At 35.1% G+C, this 18,828-nt stretch overlaps 1 protein-coding gene across 1 annotated transcript in view; it reads left to right on the top strand.

The window, feature by feature from the left end:
- GPC5 (glypican 5) overlaps positions 1-18,828 on the top strand; it is a 1,547,826-nt gene that overhangs the window by 765,713 nt on the left and 763,285 nt on the right. Inside the window, exon 7 of the mRNA XM_025263152.3 lies at positions 12,286-12,442. Within this exon, the coding sequence (XP_025118937.3) occupies positions 12,286-12,442 (157 nt within the window). The remainder of the gene's footprint in view (positions 1-12,285; positions 12,443-18,828) is intronic.

Here is an 18,828-nt window from a genome sequence, read left to right as displayed (position 1 = left end):
CTATACAGTCAGCAAAAAGAACACCGGGAGCTGATTGTGGCTCAGCTCATGGACTCCTTATTTCAAAATTCAGACTTAAATTGAAGAAAGTAGGGAAAACCACTTAAACCATTTCAGTGTGACCTAAATCAAATCCCTTATGATTATACAGTGGAAGTGACAAATAATTTCAAGGGATTAGATCTGATAGACAGAGTGCCTGAAGAACTATGGACAGAGGTTTGTGACTTTGTACAGGAGGCAGTGATCGAGAACATCCCTATGAAAAAGAAATGCAAAAAGGCAAATCAGTTGTCTGACGAGGACTTACAAATAGCTGAGAAAAGAAGAGAAGCAAAAGGCAAAGGAAAAAAGGAAAGATACACCCATTTGAATGCAGAATTCCAAAGAATAGCACGGAGAGGTAAGAAAGGCTTCCTCAGTGATCAATGCAAAGAAATAGAGGAAAACAGTAGAATGGGAAAGACTAGAGATCTCTTCAAGAAAATTAGAGATACCAAGGGAATATTTCATGCAAATATGAACACAATAAAGGACAGAAATGGTATGGACCTAACAGAAGCAGCAGATATTAAGAAGAGGTGGCAAGAATACACAGAAGTGCATAAAAAGGATCTTCATGACCCAGATAACCATGATGGTGTGATCGCTCACCTAGAGCCTGACATCCTGGAATGTGAAGTCACGTGGACCTTAGGAAATATCACTATGAACAAAGCTGGTGGAGGTGATGGAATTCCAAGTGAGCTATTTCAAATCCTAAAAGATGGTGCTGTGAAAGTGCTGCACTCAATATGCCAGCAAATCTGGAAAACTCATCAGTGGTCACAGGACTGGAAAAGGTCAGTTATCATTCCAATCCCAAAGAAAGGCAATGCCAAAGAATGTTCAAACTACCACACAATTGCTCTCATCAGAAGGCAATGGCACCCCACTCCAGTACTCCTGTCTGGAAAATCCCATGGACGGAGGAGTCTGGTAGGCTGCAATCCATGGGGTTGCTAAAAGTCAGACACGACTGCGCGACTTCACTTTCACTTTTCACTCTCATGCATTGGAGAAGGAAATGGCAACCCACTCCAGTGTTCTTGCCTGGAGAATCACAGGGACAGGTGGGCTGCTGTCTCTGGGGTTGCACAGAGTTGGACACGACTGAAGCGACTTAGCAGCAGCAGCAGCAGCACACACTAGCAAAGTAATGCTCAAAATTCTCCAAGACATGTTTCAACAGTACATGAACCATGAACTTCCAGATGTTCAAGCTGGTTTTAGAAAAGTCAGAGGAACCAGAGATCAAATTGCCAACATCCACTGGATTATTGAAAAAGCAAGAAAGTTCCAGAAAAACATCTACTTTTGCCTTATTGACTGCTCCAAAGCCTCTGACTGTGTGGATCACAAAAAAAGTGGAAAATTCTTAAAGAAATGGGAATAGCAGACCATCTGATATTCCCTGCCTCAGGAGACCTGCCTCTGAGAAATCTGTATGCAGGTCAAGAAGCAACAGTTAGAACTGGACATGGAACAACAGACTGGTTCCAAATCAGGAAAGGGGTACATCAAGGCTGTCACCCTGCTTATTTAAATTATATGCAAAGTACATCATGCGAAATGCTTGGCTGGATGAAACACAAGCTGGAATCAAGATTGCTTGGAGAAATATCAATAACTTCAGATATGCAGATGATACCACCCTTATGACAGAAAGAGACTAATAAGCCTCTTGATGAAAATGAAAGAGGAGAGTGCAAACGTTGGCCTAAAACTCAACGTTTAGAAAACTATCATCATGGCATCCAGTCCCATCACTTCATGGCAAATAGATGGGGAAACAGTGGAAACAGTGACAGACTTGATCTTTTTGGGCTCCAAAATCACTGCAGATGGTGATTGCAGCCATGAAATTAAAAGATGCTTGCTCCTTGGAAGAAAAGCTATGAACAATCTAGACAGCATATTAAAATGCAGAGACATTACTTTGCCAACAGTGGTCTGTCTAATCTAGGCTATGGTTTTTCCAATAGTCATGTATGGATGTGAGAGTTGGACTATAAAAAAAGCTGAGTGCCGAATAACTGATGCTTCTCAACTATGGTTTTGGAGAAGACTCTTGAGAGTCCCTTGGATGGAGACATCCAACCAGTCCATCCTAAATTTAATCAGTTCTGAATATTCATTGGAAGGACTGATGTTGAAGCTGAAACTCCAATACTTTGGCCACCTGATGTGAAGAACTGACTTATAGGAAAAGATCCTGATGCTGGGAAAGATTGAAGGCAGGAGGAGAAGGGGATGACAGAGGATGAGATGGTTGGATGGCATCACCGACACAATGGTCATAAGTTTGCGTAAACTCCGGGTGATGGACACGGAAGCCTGGCGTGCTGCAGTCCATGGGATTGCAGAGAGTTGAACATGGCTGAGCAACTGAACCTAACTGAACTAACTTTATTACCTCTGTGAAGACACTTTTTCCTAATAAGGTCACATTTTGAGGTCCTAGGGTTTTAGGGCTTCAACAGATATTTTTATAGAAACAAAATTTAGTAAATAATAAATGGATATGATAAGGGCTTTGACATGTTTTTGCAGAAACATAATTTAATTAATAATAAATGGATACTATATTTTTTAAATTAAAAAAATTAATCCAGCAGAAACAGGAATACAAGAATAGAATTAAAATGAATATTAAGGAGAACCACAATAATCTTTAATTATGTAATACCTATTTCTAAGCCAAATGTTAGAAAGGCTTGAAGTATATTAGACTTGAAAATTTGGATCTCTAAAACACATTCAGAATTTTTTTTCCCCTTCTTATTTCTTATTTTTTCAGCTGAAACATTTAGGCTCAACAACATTAAATGATTTATTTAAGGTCATGCATATAAATAGTTAATGGGAATTTGGCCTAGAATCCCAGTCAAATACCTACCTACCTCCTTCCCAAAACAATCACAGTCTCAAATTTTAACCATTTTTCTCAAATTATGTCTAGAATATTTAGTAAAATCGCATTCCTTTAATCCTCTTTTGGCTTGTCTCTGTCCATATTTTTATGGTTTATGTAAATAAAGCTAGATTGAGGGAATTTCATTGCAAAGGTGAAAACCAGAATGACATTTATGAAGATATAACTCTCATAACCATCTGGCATACACAAGGGTGTCATACTAAATGGGATCAGAATGAGCTCCTTTTGGAAGTAAACCTTTAATAGACTGTGGAAACTTTAGGGGAATCTATCCTAGAATGTTTTAATGGAGTACTTGAGAATGAGTTGTGCACAGCTGGCCAATGAAGAGACTCTAGATTGGTTACCAAAGCCAGATTTTAAATGGATTTGCAATCCTCCACAGTTCTTTGAAAAAGGCAATGAAAATGGTGATGAATTAACAAACAAAAATCTTTTCTAATCAGAAAGCCCTTTCATTAGCAATGCATTATGATTGACATTGTCCTTTTTCCTTCCTTCCTTTCCTTTCTTTTTATTTTGTGTTTTCTTTCTATGACATCAGTCTTATGCAGATAAATGATTAAAGGACAATGATTAAAACACAAAACATTTGAATGCTACAACCTTGTAGGCCTGCCAGAAACACACTGAAGCTATATAAAAAAAAAAAAAAAATGGTAAGGAAAAATCTAAGCTAATGATGCAAATTGCTAATTTTTGTATACCGTATAAAAATGACCCGGTCTTCCTGTCAGAGCAGATAACTAAGGCACGGGTACTTACAGTTCTTTTCCTTACGATTGAACCAGGTGAGGGAACATTTTGGTAGATTAAGGGGGGAAAAAACCCTCACTTGCTGACCCTGTAAAATGAATCCCTATCTATATCATTAACTGGGAAGTGCCTGTAAAACTACCTTATGATATGGTAGAGTGTGGTGAGCAGAAGCCAGATTTACCAGATGATATTGATTTGTCTTGAATTTATCTAAATCAGTCCATCTATGCTTGGGAATGGTTTCACTTATTTTCCCCAGAAGCAGTAGATATTCAGTTTTGGTCTGTCCTTGATTTTGGAAGTTCAGTTGCTGGGCTCTGGAATGTCAGGAAGATGATATGGGATAACTAGGCAACTAGCTAAGCATGTTCTCAACAGTAAATCACTGCACCTTTACTTGCCGTGAACCTCTACATGGAAGAGGCAGTTTTCTGAAGTAATTCAGGACACAAGTAACCGCACATTTGGGGCAAATTTGCTTGTGTGTCTGGGCTTCTTTGGTAGCTCAGTAGGTAAATAATCTGCCTCAGTGTAGGAGACCTATGTTCGATTCCTGGGTCTGGAAGATCCCCTGGAAAAGGAAATGGCAACCCACTTCAGTATTCTTGCCTGGAAAATCCCATGGACAGAGGAGCCTGGAGGGCTACAGTCCGTGGGATTGCAAGAGTCAGACACAACTTAGCAACTAAACCTCCACCGGCACTGTATTGCTTTGGTGGATATATAAATACTCCCCATGCATATAAAGACCTAGTTAAAGGGATGCAGGCTTCCAACATACAAAGAAAATGACTTCACAAGGATAAACCATACCACTAACAATATACATTTATTCTGAACCTTATGAATATAAAATACTACAATTATTTACCTGATAATTCTTATTTAGAATGCATTTAATGCATTCATAGATGAACCTGAATCTGAGATGATGTTTTCTGTCCTATAATATTGGTGGGTGACAATATGTCCATGTGACTTGTGTGTGCATATGTGTGTTGGTGAACATGCAGTGATTAAGAAAATTAATAAATTAGCTTTGAAGTAAGAGGTGGCATCAAGAAAGTAATTTCCATATGTTTAAAATTTTTTAGTAGTTGCCATACATCATGTCTCCACAATGAAATGTTTGACTTGAGAATTTTGCATTTGCACATCTAGTTATTCCATTGAACATGTTATGGGCTTTTAATCTACTTATAACTTCCAATTTTCTTCTCCCTTTCTTCTCCTGCTTCAGGGTCCTTTTATGTTACTTACCCTTCAAGTATGCTTGTTTCTTCTCCTACTCCTGTTATTGTTCTTCTGGACCCATCTATTTATGGCTTACTTAGCATGGATGTTTTGATAGATATCTCCAACAGTAACTCTGGGATTGTCTCCTAAGAAATGTTTTGGGTTTTTTTTGCTTTTTCCGCAATTCTTTTCAGGTCCTTCTAGTGTTTTGCTATAGACATTTCACAAAAGCCTTTTGATGACTGACAATGTTTGGCATGCACACTTCCTCTTCGGGGCCAACAATTTTCCTGTATCTTATTTGAGGTTTTGTCACTGTTCCATTCTATTCCTGCACTTAACTCACCAGCTTTTAGCTTTAACTCTCCTGTGAGATCTAGTTTAGAGTTTAGACAAGGACACACATTAGTTATAAACTTATCTGGTCACTTTTGTTATGGGGCTCAGAAAATGAAACTGGCCTCATTTTGAGCTGGAGGTAAGGGTCAGGCATGGTGGAAGGGAAATACATAGAATTTTCTTAAGGGAAAAGAACAAATGACTTCTTTACAGTTTAAGAGACCAAGAGTGAATGTAGTAAGCCTTTTCTAAGTTCAGTATTCTATTTACAAAATCACAAGACTTTTGTAAATTGCCAGACTGCATTGCACAAACCAAATGTCACAGAACAGTGACCTTTCAAATTACCAGCACAACAGAAGCTGAGATCAGAAAGCTCAAACTTAGAGCAAACACTGACAAGAAACCCTACAGAAATGACTTCTGTGTCTGGTCAACTTAACATAACATGACATATTGTAGCATGTGTTTGGTTTTTTAGGTAGGATAGTCTATAAAGGTTTAACTGCTTTTGAAAACATAATCTTTAATATGATCTGAAGATTTGTAGTATTTAGGTTTGGGGGATAAAATATTTTCTAATTTTGAAAGAGAAAGAGCAGAAAAGTTTTATATAAGAGAAACATCTAAAAGAAGAAAAACATCTAAAAGATGAAAAAGTATAAATGACAAAGCTGAAATAGGGTGAAGTGGATTGAGGGGGTGGATGGGAACAAAACTGGAGATTTGAGGAAAGGGAAGTTCAACTGCAAAAAAATGAGAGCATTTTATATAAAGAGTTTTTATTTAAAATATGTCTAATTTAAATATGTTGCAAAGATAAATTTTGAAAATACATCATAAGAAATTTTCAATCAGAGTTCCAGTTTTTAAATATTATACACTTCAGTAGTTTTTCTATTTCCCATACATTTCTTTATAGGTTTTACTTCAATTTTATGAAAGTATAGATACCGATTGCTTTATAACAAAATTAAATTCATATATACATACATATTTGCATGTATTTATACATAGAGGGTTTTTATTCTATACTTTATATATATTCTTTAGAGATACTTTATTAATGACGAAATGAAAGCACAATTTTTCTATGTCTTCTGTTTTCTGCTTTGAAATTTTTTGGTCAGTGTTTTTTTTTTTTTTTTTTTTTTTTTAACCAACCAACATGCATGCCCATCAATAATACAAAATTGTAAAACAGAAGCTTCTACCATGTCTAGGTTTGAACAGATGACTAAAACATACTGTTTATAATGACCAAAGTTTTCTAAACATATATTTACTTCTTATGTATCTGTGTAAATGATTGTAAAAGGACGGAGGGAATATTTTAGAGATGTATCATTATATATTGCATTTTGAAGCACATTCTATTGCTCTCACATGTGATGAATATGTTTGTCTTTTACAGCAAACATGTGTATGCAAGCCATCAATAGCCAGATTTTATTGTAAGTGTCTGAAAGGCTATTGCAGCTATGGGATATTGCCAGACAGTTAGTAAAAAGCAAATTGAGTCTATTGAGAGATTAATTCACCAGCTGAAAGAAATACATTTGCCTCACAGTCATCAGATATTCTACTCACCAAATTCATCGTCCAAGATAGCATCCCTAATGAGCTTCCTAAACCAATTAAACATAGGCAGGAAGCATCAGTCATCCAAACTGACTATTTTCGTCTAATCAGCTGACTGCACAAATTGCTTGACATTGAGGGAAAAAGGAACACCCTAAAAGTTGTTGAATTCTTTTTCTACTCTGTCCTTACTTTGTGCGTTTCTCTGTTTTAATGCTGTGTCTTGCACAGAACACTGTAACTGAGCAGAGTACTTTATAGTATATAAAGTGCTTTCCTTTCCTTTGCATTATTATTCAATAGAATAAAATGAGTTTTAATGGATTTAAGTAACTTGCTTAAAGGCACACCATTAATGTGTGGCTGGGACCCAAAATCATGTCCTTTCCTCTGTTGTAGTAGTTCTATAAATATGTATTTATTGATTGACTTTCTACCCCCCAAGACAGGGGAAAGGTCTAAGTATTCAAAATGCCACCAGCTTTACATTTGGGCAAGTTCAGAGCCAAGGCAGGACGAGAATGAAGGGAGACAATTTTACTTCCATGTGGGTTTCTTCCTTGAAAGACTGGCTTAGTTTAGTGATGTCAGGCCGTACTGTTTATGATAATAATGAGAAGGAAGAGAACATAAAATGAGCATAAACAAAGTTAGAAACATAAAAGTCAGTCACTCAGTCATGTCCAACTCTTTGTGACTCCATGGACTGTAGCCTGCCAAGGCTCCTCTGTCCATGGGATTTTCCAGGCAAATAAATTCACACAATTACTGTGAGAAAAACAAAATGCTATGTAGTGGAATCTGGGTGCCAGGGGTTGCTGTTTTAGATATAATAATTTAAGAAACAGTATATTTTATGGGACCTTGATTGGAGGCAAAATTTGAACTTTTTTATTATAGACTCATTTCCAAATAATGTCAGTGTTTGTAGTGTGAGAGGAGGGGTTAATTTTCATATGTTAATTTGGGAAATGTAAAGTGAATCTCAACTAAACAAGATTGCTTACTGTAGATTCCTTATGAGCCTTTAGTTCATAGATCTCAAGAAGGGGACTTGGTATGTATTTCCCAAACATTTCATCGTAAGACTACTTTCTGTGGCTCATCTAGCTAGACTGACATTTCTCCTCTGGATACATGTTGACACCAGTGGGTTTTGACACTATAGAGTCACAAAAAGTTCTAAAGCAGAGAAATGGCATGGTGAAAGTACTGATTTAAGGGAAATAATATGGTGGTAGTAGGCAGGAGAGACCAATGTCCCTCACAGTGAGGGAGCTGGAGAGATAAGTTGAAATGACACATGAATAGTGGAAGTGAATAGTTCTATTTTAAGATACAAAATAGTACTGCTGCTGCTGCTGCTAAGTCGCTTTAGTCGTGTCAGACTCTATGCGACCCCATATACGGCAGCCCACCAGGCTCCGCCGTCCCTGGAATTCTCCAGGCAAGAATACTGGAATGGGTTGCCATTTCCTCCTCCAATGCATGAAAGTGAAAAGTGAAAATGAAGTTGCTCAGTCGTGTCCCACTCTTCACGACCCCATGGACTGCAGCCTACCAGGTTCCTCCATCCATGGGATTTTCCAGGCAAGAGTACTGGAGTGGGGTGCCATTGCCTTCTCCACAAAATAGTACAGTACCTTTTATATCTAACTGTTGCTTAGTGGTGAACTGAAGGGTAACAGGGGTTGCAAATAAAGAATTAAGTATGGTCTATACACAGATGAGAATGCAATCTGTTAGGATGGGTTCCCTGAAAGAGTCTGAAAAGACTAAAAGGGGATTTACATTATTAACTGGACATTTATTTTTATTATTTTGGAAATGTGAGGAGAAAGATGATCAAACTAAGAAATCAGAATAGTTTAGTCATAAGGAATTGGGGTTTTGAATAAGGTCTTGGTGTGAAAAGCTGATTGTTTTTGTTGATTAGTTATTGATTGGGGATTTTCACAAATTAAGTTTTACTACAATTGTGAGAATGAAAATGAATCTTTGTGGATGTTTATGATTTAGAAGAAGGAAATGAACATATAAAGTAGAATTTTTATGCAGAAAAGATGGAGATGGAGGTGCTGGCTCTTCCAGAAAGAGATGGGATCATAGGGACCTGGAGCATAATCAAATGGGATCATGGATGAATTTGAATGATTGATCATTTGAGGAAATTCCTATTGCCGTGTAATATAGTGGATGTGACAGTGACATATGCACAGCCCCAGGGATTCAAGTGAGAAATCTTAGGGCCCATTTTATAATTCTGTTGCACCACAGATAGTTTAAATTTAAATAAGTTTTATATAGTTTTCTTTCTTAAAAATATGAGTTTGTGTGTCTTAGATGTTTCTTGGAGTGTCACTGAAGTGATGGAGAAATGTAGTATAATGAACATATTAATGGTTTTAAAAATAGTAATTTTTCTCTATTGTCATCTATTATTTTTACCAGTGCTATAAATAAGTTAATCATTCTCTGATAGATAATGCATTTAATTTCTTTCAACCCATGCTAATTACCTAAAGCAGTAAGTTTTATTTTACATGTGCAATCTTTCTGTTTGCATTTTTGAGTTCAAATTCATTGGGTTGGATCTTTGGTGACTTATCCATTCTTAGGGCTGTTCACAAGATTTCTTCTTCTTCTGACCTAGGTCCCAGTAAAATAGTGAAAGAATACTTAGGTAACAGGGAAATAAAGTTGAAATGGGGAATGTTGGGAAAAAGTGTCAGAGGCAAAAGAAATAACACTTATCAGAGAGTTTAGCTTTTATTGTGCTTTTCAGATACAACTCTGAATAATTTTAATGTAAGTCATATAATTGAATTCTTCATCAAATATTTTTTCAGTTAATGAATTCTAAGTGTTTAAGCAATATTGCAATAGAATGTATAATAACAAAGATAATGATTATCAAAATGCATTACCTTTTAATGTGCAAACACCATTCAGTATACTTTATATATATTTTTCTCTTAATAAGAACAATGACCATGGTATATTACTGTCTCTATTTTAGTTTTGACTGAACTGAATTGTTCAGGAATTTGCCCAATGTCACATGGTTAATATAAGTCAGAATCAGGATTTAAATCTGAGTATGTTGAACCTCTGAATCTCAGCCCTTTGTGATTATGCTAAATAACAAATGATATATGGCAATATTTTATGAAATTCATTAAAATGTTTTAATATTTTATTTAATAATTTAATAATTAGTTTTACTTAATTAAAAATTTTATCTTTATAGAATAATGCCTTTTATCTTTCCTTTACTGTTTCAGATTTTTGAATTTTATATACTTTGTTACAAATCTATATTTTCCCATTGCCATATCTCCCTACAGGAAGTAGCATACATATCAGTACATTAAATACAATAAGAAACTTTCTTTAACTTAATTCTAAATTCACTGACCATGAAAGAAGCTTTCTTTTAAAATGTAACACCTACTAACATTTGGGAAATGCTGATTAATAGGATAAATTCTGATTAAAATTTTAAAATTATTTTCAAATTGTTTTAACATTTCATTTTTCTCAGGGAAAATAAATCTCAAGGAGCTGCAATATTTCAGAATTTGTGACCCAATTTTATTTTTTAATTTTGAAAGTTAATCAGTTGTCAAAGTTGTTGCTTAATGTTCAGTTCAGTTCAGTTCAGTCACTCAGTCATGTCCGACTCTTTGCGACCCCATGAATCACAGCACGCCAGGTCTCCCTGTCCATCACCAACTCCCGGAGTTCACCCAGACTCACGTCCATCGAGTCAGTGATGCCATCCAGCCATCTCATCCTCTGTCGTCCCCTTCTCCTCCTGCCCCCAATCCCTCCCAGCATCAGAGTCTTTTCCAATGAGTCAACTCTTCACATGAGGTAGCCAAAGTACTGGAGTTTCAGCTTTAGCATCATTCCTTCCAAAGAAATCCCAGGGCTGATCTCCTTTAGGATGGCCTGGTTGGATCTCCTTGCAGTCCAAGGGACTCTCAAGAGTCTTCTCCAACACCACAGTTCAAAAGCATCAATTCTTCGGCGCTCAGCCTTCACAGTCCAGCTCTCACATCCATACATGACCACAGGAAAAACCATAGCCTTGACTAGACGGACCTTGGTTGGCAAAGTAATGTCTCTGCTTTTGAAAATGCTATCTAGGTTGGTCATAACTTTCCTTCTAAGGAGTAAGTGTCTTTTAATTTCATGGCTGCAGTCACCATCTGCAGTGATTTTAGAGCCCAGAAAAATAAAGTCTGACACTGTTTCCACTGCTTAATGTTAGTGTTCTTTAAATGCTAAACATATTTGTCTTATATGTACTTAGGATGTTTAGCTCTATATTTTTCAGTATAAAATGCTCTCCTTGAGTTGTGTGTTTATTTTCTGCTAATTAATACAATTGATCTCTGTATTGAAAATTTGAAATCTCTGAAAAGCTCTTAGAAACAACAACCTTAATACTTTCATAAAACACCCTGAAAACTTGAAATCGCATTAACCATTCAGCTGTAATATGTTTCATTCATAACATGGAAGTACCTTCCAGTGCTCATGCTTGGTGATGGGTCCTCCAAAAATGCCTTAGAGGTGTAAATGTCACATTCCAAATCATGTTGCTCAGTCTTAGCTTTAAGTGAAATATTCCATTATTCACAACATCACCTTTTGGAAAAGGAGTTCAGGCATGTCCAGTATTATTCAAAATATTATTTTCCCCATGTTATAGGGGGAAATGGCTATTCTATATATTTTGCTCATCAAAGTAAGTGAAATTCTTGAGAAACAAATAAGTTGGTTAAATTTCTTGAGTAATTTGTATAAATGGAATTAGAACCCAAGTCTTTTGTTCCATGGTTTTCTTCTGTTCCATATACATTGGTATGCTTCTTTAATCCATAAAGTTTAAATAAAACTATAAATGTACATGTCCAAGATTATATATTTCTTTCACTGAGTCTTTTTAGAAGAATGGCAGTCTTCTTTTTGAGAAATTTAAGACTGTTGGTTTGTAAAACAGTACATTACCAGCCAATACTCTTCAGAGGGAGTTTTGTTGTACTGGAGATTGATTTACCCTGCTTGTAATATTGTGTATTCAGAAGCAGGATTCTCTAACCAAAGTATTCATGAGAAAGAAGACCTGGTTTTATTTGATTTCCAAAACTGTATCACAGTGCTAATAGGCAGATTGCAGGTCTTCATAGCTGGAAGACCTTGCCCGTTATTTATTATTATGTCAGTACTTTTTTCTCTTTCTTTCATGATTGATTTGTTAAGGTGTCCACATCAAAATAGTGTATCCACATAAGAAAACAATTATAAGTTTTGCATGTTGTTGAATAGTATCCTTAGATGATTTGAACTTTCTATTAATAAATGTTTTTGGTATCCATATCTAGTTGTTACAGGGTAGGTCACCCAAACCCACCAAATGGGAACTTCACATGGGCAGTGGTGGCGGCATGGTTGAACAGGTCAGCGGGGACTGTGATGATGAAGATGGATGTGGGGGCTCAGGAAGTGGAGAAGTCAAGAGGACACTAAAAATCACAGACTGTAAGTGTATGATTCTAACCCCATTTCTAAAGGACTGATTTTGAAATATAATTAAAGAGAACTATTACTATGAATATAAAGAAATAATGATAGTGAATTCAGAAAAAGGCTAGAGGAATTGGAAATGAAAACAAAGCCATTTTTTGTTATTTGGGATATGCATTCTTGGGCGTTTTGTTTCTTTTTAACTAATGACTTTAAATGGAAATTACAGTTTTCCTGAGTAAAATGGGTGAATGATCATTAGTTCTGAGAATTCGTAGTTTTAAAGTGGGATAATCTGTAGGACATGAAATAACTAGGATGATGGATGCTAAATGTATATTCATTAAACCAGAATGGGTGAGCCGTGCTGAATATTAAAGTTCTCTAACTGTATTATATTATCATGACATTATATAAATTTTATTAGGTTTGCATCATGTTCAGATCACAAAGAAATTGGTTAAATATATGGCTAGTTATGGTGAAAAAATACTTGAATTTAACTCCTATGAATTTGTTCTTCTGAAAAAATCTCAACAATCATTCACATTATTTTGATTTATGGGTTTGAAAACCATTTCTGGTATTGCTGGACTAGTCACTATTATATATGATAGAATGACCAAATAACAACCAAAAAAATCACCAAATATGTTTCCTTTCCTTCTCTTTACATACAAAATGAGGGATCTAGTCTAACTTTCAACTGTTCACTTAACTCAGGTCATACCAAAGGGGGTTACTTTATAAAATAATCTGGACCTGTGCAGGCCTATCTGGAGCCTGACCTGATAGTCTCCCTCTAAATCACAAAGGGCTTTGTGACTTTTCTGACAACTTTGTACCTGTTAGAAATGTCCTTTCCTGACTTTGGTGGTAGAAGAATTCATTTACTTTTCAGTTCTCATGTAGTAAATTTAGAACACTACCAATGCCTCAAGCATCAACACCCCTTCCTTCCAGGATCTTGTTTTGTAAAACAAATACATTGTTTGAAGGAATAGAACCCAGAAGAAGTACAAAATGAAGACAATATAAAGAAATATGTTTTCCTATTAGAAAGAGTAATAAATTTAACATAGTAAATAGTTGGGATTTAGTACACTGGATAGCAATTGAACAAAGGACCACAAAATTGTTTGATGTATTAGTACAATTTCCTAGTGAAAATTGCATTTCTTCTACTCATGTAGGAGCAGTAAGGATATGTGTTCTTCTTATTAGTACTAATGTCATTTATCAGATTAATTTCTTTTGGTTACCTGTCTTCTGTTGTTTATGCCAAAAAAGGGAAGACAAAAAAAATTGAAAAAGTGTTTTCATTAAGAGTTAAAAAGCCCTCCATTGTATTTTGGAATTATGGTACATATCTATTAGGATAATATTAAATAGTCTTTCATTTTCATTTGATCCTCTGTATTTATATGTACCATAATTTCCCTGTCACTTGAACATTGCAGGGTTTTAAGGCATAAAAATATTATGAAAAATAGCTTAGGTTAAAACTTAATCTATAAATTGTATGTATGTGAGTGTGTGTGGAATTAGCCTTTTACAGGGATTTTTCACTCCTGAAGTTATTTATAAGCTTGAGAACCTACTATATATTAATAGATAACTTTTTGCCTTATTTCACACAAGAAGTAGAGACAGTAGAGGATATTCAACTACTAATAATTTTCTCACAAAACCGTACTTGTCAAGGTGGCAAGAATGAATTTTTTTACTTTAAAATCCTGTTTTCAATTCCTACTGAAAGGGACAGGTATGGTACAAGCAACTATCCATCAGAATTGGGGAGATTTAAGATATAGATGGTTTTCAGCAACTCCAGGCAAACAGTAAAAAAATCCACATCTGTTGCAAGTGGGTTGCCTATCATATTTCTACGGGTTTATAGCTGTTGGCTTTCAATTTTTAATAAGTGGTTAGGAACCCACAGTGGATAGCCTACTGAAATAAAGAGGGACGCAGCAAGTAGCAAAATGTAGGTCACATTTCTATTTTTATAAAGCATCATAATAGTTTAACTGTGTTTGGCTGGTTTGATACATCACTAAAGCATGTTGTGCCATAGTTTTAGATGTTCTTAATGTCTTAAAAATATTGTGCTCTAGAAAGTTTACCAAGGTGTCATTTGTGTTAAGAATTTGAAATACACCATTATGTCTTCCTCACAGTGATGTTTATTCTTTATAAAATACAAGAAGAACACAGTTTGTGACTTCAAAAATATCTGATTACAAAAAGTTATACAGGCATATATTTATTTATAGCTACATATAGTTACAAGGAATAATGCCAATATTATGTCTTGTAAATTTAATGATTTTACTCCATTTGTGAATATGTTCAAATTGACAAATATCTTACTAACCATCACTTGAACTGATTTTCTGTTTCTGTTTTGGTTGATGTTTATTTCAGGCAAGAAGGGTTTATATATTTCATTATGCAAAGTTTTACCACCAAAATTTGAGGTATCACTTTTTTATCATCAACAGTATCAAATGATTTAACAATATTTAGCTTTTAAACTACCTCTATTTGTATCACACCTGTTAAATATTATGAAGTGTCAACTGACATATTTCTAATAAAAAAATCTATGGTACGTAGTGTTCACTTTTAGGAAACTGGAAGTACTTTACTTTAGTAGGTGATTTAAGTATCCTAAGATTACATTATTTTTTTCTATATTTTTATTGTATTGAATTTGGCTCATATATGTAGATATGGTTATTTCACTAGTAGCTTCAAATAGCAGGGTTGGAATGTCTCTTTGAACTTTCATTTCCCCTCATCCTGGACACTTGGCATCCTTTCAAAGTAGCTAAGGGATGGTAGGTGTTAAATACCAGTGGGGGGAGGGGTGGAAAGCAAGTTCTGTTTTTGTAGCCATGGAGAGCAAAACTACTCTCACTACCATCAGTACTTTTTCAACTATTTGACTATTTTAATATCCCCCAATTCTGATATATTCAACTGTTAAAAAACAAAGTGCCACCAAAGAGAGGCCGTAGCAAAACTATGCATATGTAGTTCTGAAAATCTGCAGTAGCATTGATCGCCATATGTGGTATTATAATTTAAATTGCAGTAACAGTACTTTTGGGAAATCCCACAGGAAGAGGAGCTTGGCAGGTTGCAATCCATGGGGTCTCAAAAGAGTTGGACATGACTTAACGACTCAACAACAACAACAAAACACTGCTTTTAACAAACAATACATAATCCATGATCAAATTTATTTTGATAAGATGGTTCACAGTAAAAAATGACAGATAAAATGATTTTGATCACAAGTTGATTCAGGCATCAAATGTTCAGAAACTGTAGGGTGATTTCAAGTCTTCAAATTAACTGAGGTTATCTGTCTATTGTCATATTTATTTTGCTAGTACAATATTATGTTGCATCATTAGCCATTTTAAAAATAATTTTACCTTAAATGAGAAGCCTGTAAATGACAACAAAAGTGATTAAGTATGTATTCCAATAACTTTTTCCCCTGGTAATGATACCAACCTGTCTCTGAAGAACAGTCATGATTATGGGTCCCAGTGCAGCATTCTGAGCCCTAAACCCTTCTGATTGCCATTCATTCAGTCATTAAAACTCTTTCCTGAGAAGGGTTGTTTGCCATTCATTTTTTTATTGTCTCCTGGGCTGTTTTTCCTCTTCTCTTTTACAGATTCTCATCATCATACCAAATTCTATATATTTGAGAAAGTTAGGACTCAGTCTCAAACTTTTATCATCCCTATTCTCAACTACTTTCTGTTCCACAAACCACTTACTGAGTCATAATACCAATAATACGGTACCCTGCCCTTGCTAGCCCTATCAGCTCTAAAGTGTTCCCCTATGCATCAGATCAGGAAATAAGTTTATGAGATCTGAAAGTATTCAACTTAAATGAGATTTATTTGGAAATAAAAAGATAACACATTGAATTATTAAGTAACTAGAGCTAGAAAAAAACTCTTCTTTGATCTTTGATAGCCTAAAATAAATAGAACAGTTGTTTATATTGTGCTTTGGATTGTCACTTAGTAACAAACCTTAGATAAGCCTCTAACAAATGCATCTACAGCCTGATAATAACAGTGACCTTGGAAGAGAATACTGTATTCCACGTGCAAAGTAAAATGAAAATGATAGTCCGTTAGCCACTGAAGAATAAAGGGTGCTGATTTATTTAGTAATGCAGGATTGTAAAATGCCTGGATATTGCTGGCTTCCTCAAACTTATTTTTACCATAAATCATCTTTATTTCAAAATCTCAGCCAGACATGGAGGTTCAGGGAGAACTCAAAAAAAAAAAAAAAAAAAAAAAAACAAATGCTCCAGGTTACATTTTCTTTAGTGAAATCTGTATTTTCCTGAACTATTAAAACTATGTAATTATTCATTTTGTACAAATCATTTTGTGATATTTTATAGCATTTATTAATAGCTGATGATTTTTCCTTTTAGCCTAAATTATACAAAACAGCTAATGCAAGCACGTAAGATTTTTTATATTAATAAGTTACAAATATGCATATTAAAAGTATGTGTATTGTTTGTAAATTCAAGTTTCATCCAATTTGATTAAATAAAATATATTTAGTTTACCTTGTAAAATGTTGATAAATAGCCCATTAATAAATTATCCCAAATGTAAGAAACTGTGCTGAAAGTAACTAAATAGCTCTCATTTGTTTAATCAGTTAAGCTAAAAAAAAAAAAAATGGAGAAGAAAATGGCAACCCACTCAGTATTCTCCCCTGGGAAAATCATGGACAGTGAAGCCTGGCAGGCTACAGTCCATGGAGTTGCAAAGAGTGATATAAGACTGAGTGACTGAGCACACAAGCTAAAAATAAATCATCTCTATAAGGGTACTTAGGGCTTCCCTGGGACCTCACACAGTAAAGAATCTTCCTGCAATGTAGGAGACCCAGGTTCAATCCCTGGGTTGGAAAGAACCTCTGAAGAAGGGAATGGCTACCCACTCCAGTATTCTTGCCCGGAGTATCCCCTGGACAGAGGAGCCTGGCAGGCTACAGTGCATGGGGTCACAAAGAGTCTGACAAAACTGAGCGACTAAGCACACATATAAGGATACTTGGACTCAAACCTTTGTGACACAATTAAAGTATTCTTGAATAATGACTGTACACTTTGATCTATGTTGTACAAGTGTCTCATAGGGTCATGATAAAACTGTAGAGAAATTCACGAGGAAACACTTCCTGATCCTGTTCAGTGTTCACTATTTTGAACACTTGTAAATTATCATCTACCAGTTTTTACACTACTGATGAGAATTATACTAAAGACAAATGAAATATATATCTAAGATAAACATATTTTAATTAATGTGGGATTGTTATGGATATCGGATATTATTGTGGATATATTATATCTCTATGCATATTATGTGGATATTGGATATATGGATATATTAATATCTATCACATTATGGATCTTATTCTGATCATGCATTTCCATTTTGTTTTCTAAATAATTGAGGCTCATCCTGGCTGCTTGCTATTTTGTTAGCAAAGACTATATAATAGAATCTGGATACTTGATGATTCATCTGAAATCATCTCTCATTCTCCTTAAAAGCTATAGGTCACAGTCATGGATTTAAATAATAGAATTGAAATAAAAGGGTTTGTCCTTGAATGCCTAAGGAATGATTTTCATTGCTTGGCTTAAACACAGAATTGATGTTGAATCACTGAGGTGAGGAGGGGAGATTCATTAATTAAAGCTTAAAGAGCTGCTAGCATGCATCCCAGATCAACTAACTATTCTGCAAATCCCATAACTTAGTCTATACCACACCAGTGGACATAAAATAAAGAAAGTATGGCCTCTGTTGACTGACACAATGCTAAGTATGACCGCATAATCAATAGAGAAAGCAAAAAATTAAATTTGAAGAAAATATCCTCAGGTACACTTGATCAGGACTTGCCCAAAGTCATGTAGCTATCGTTATAACTAGAAACAAACCATATTCATATATAACCATATCCAGATATTTTTGTATCATTTGGTTGCAAATAAACAGAATGATTATTGAAATAGCTATATATTTCCCTTCAGTCAGGATTCACTGATAAAAATACAAAAACACATTAGGTATATTTTTAGCTTTTTAAAGACTTCCATATTTCTAACAGTGTAGAAAGAATATTTTCATATATCTTTTTGACCAGTTAAGTGCTCATCTAACTCTAAATAATTAAATGATACAGCATGTGATCTGGGCTCTAAAGTTCTCACACTCTCTTGTTTCATAAATTATGTGGGACTCTTGTTAAGAATAGAAGTGTGTAAATAGAGCTGCAGTGGGTATTGAAGTGCATGTGTCATTTTGATTTATGGTTTTATCATGGTA

The sequence above is a fragment of the Bubalus bubalis genome, chromosome 13 (genome assembly GCF_019923935.1).
Source record: "Bubalus bubalis isolate 160015118507 breed Murrah chromosome 13, NDDB_SH_1, whole genome shotgun sequence".
NCBI classification, from domain to species: domain Eukaryota; kingdom Metazoa; phylum Chordata; class Mammalia; order Artiodactyla; family Bovidae; genus Bubalus; species Bubalus bubalis.
Note: the sequence above shows the minus strand (reverse complement) of the source record. Positions and strands in the feature narration are given on the sequence as shown.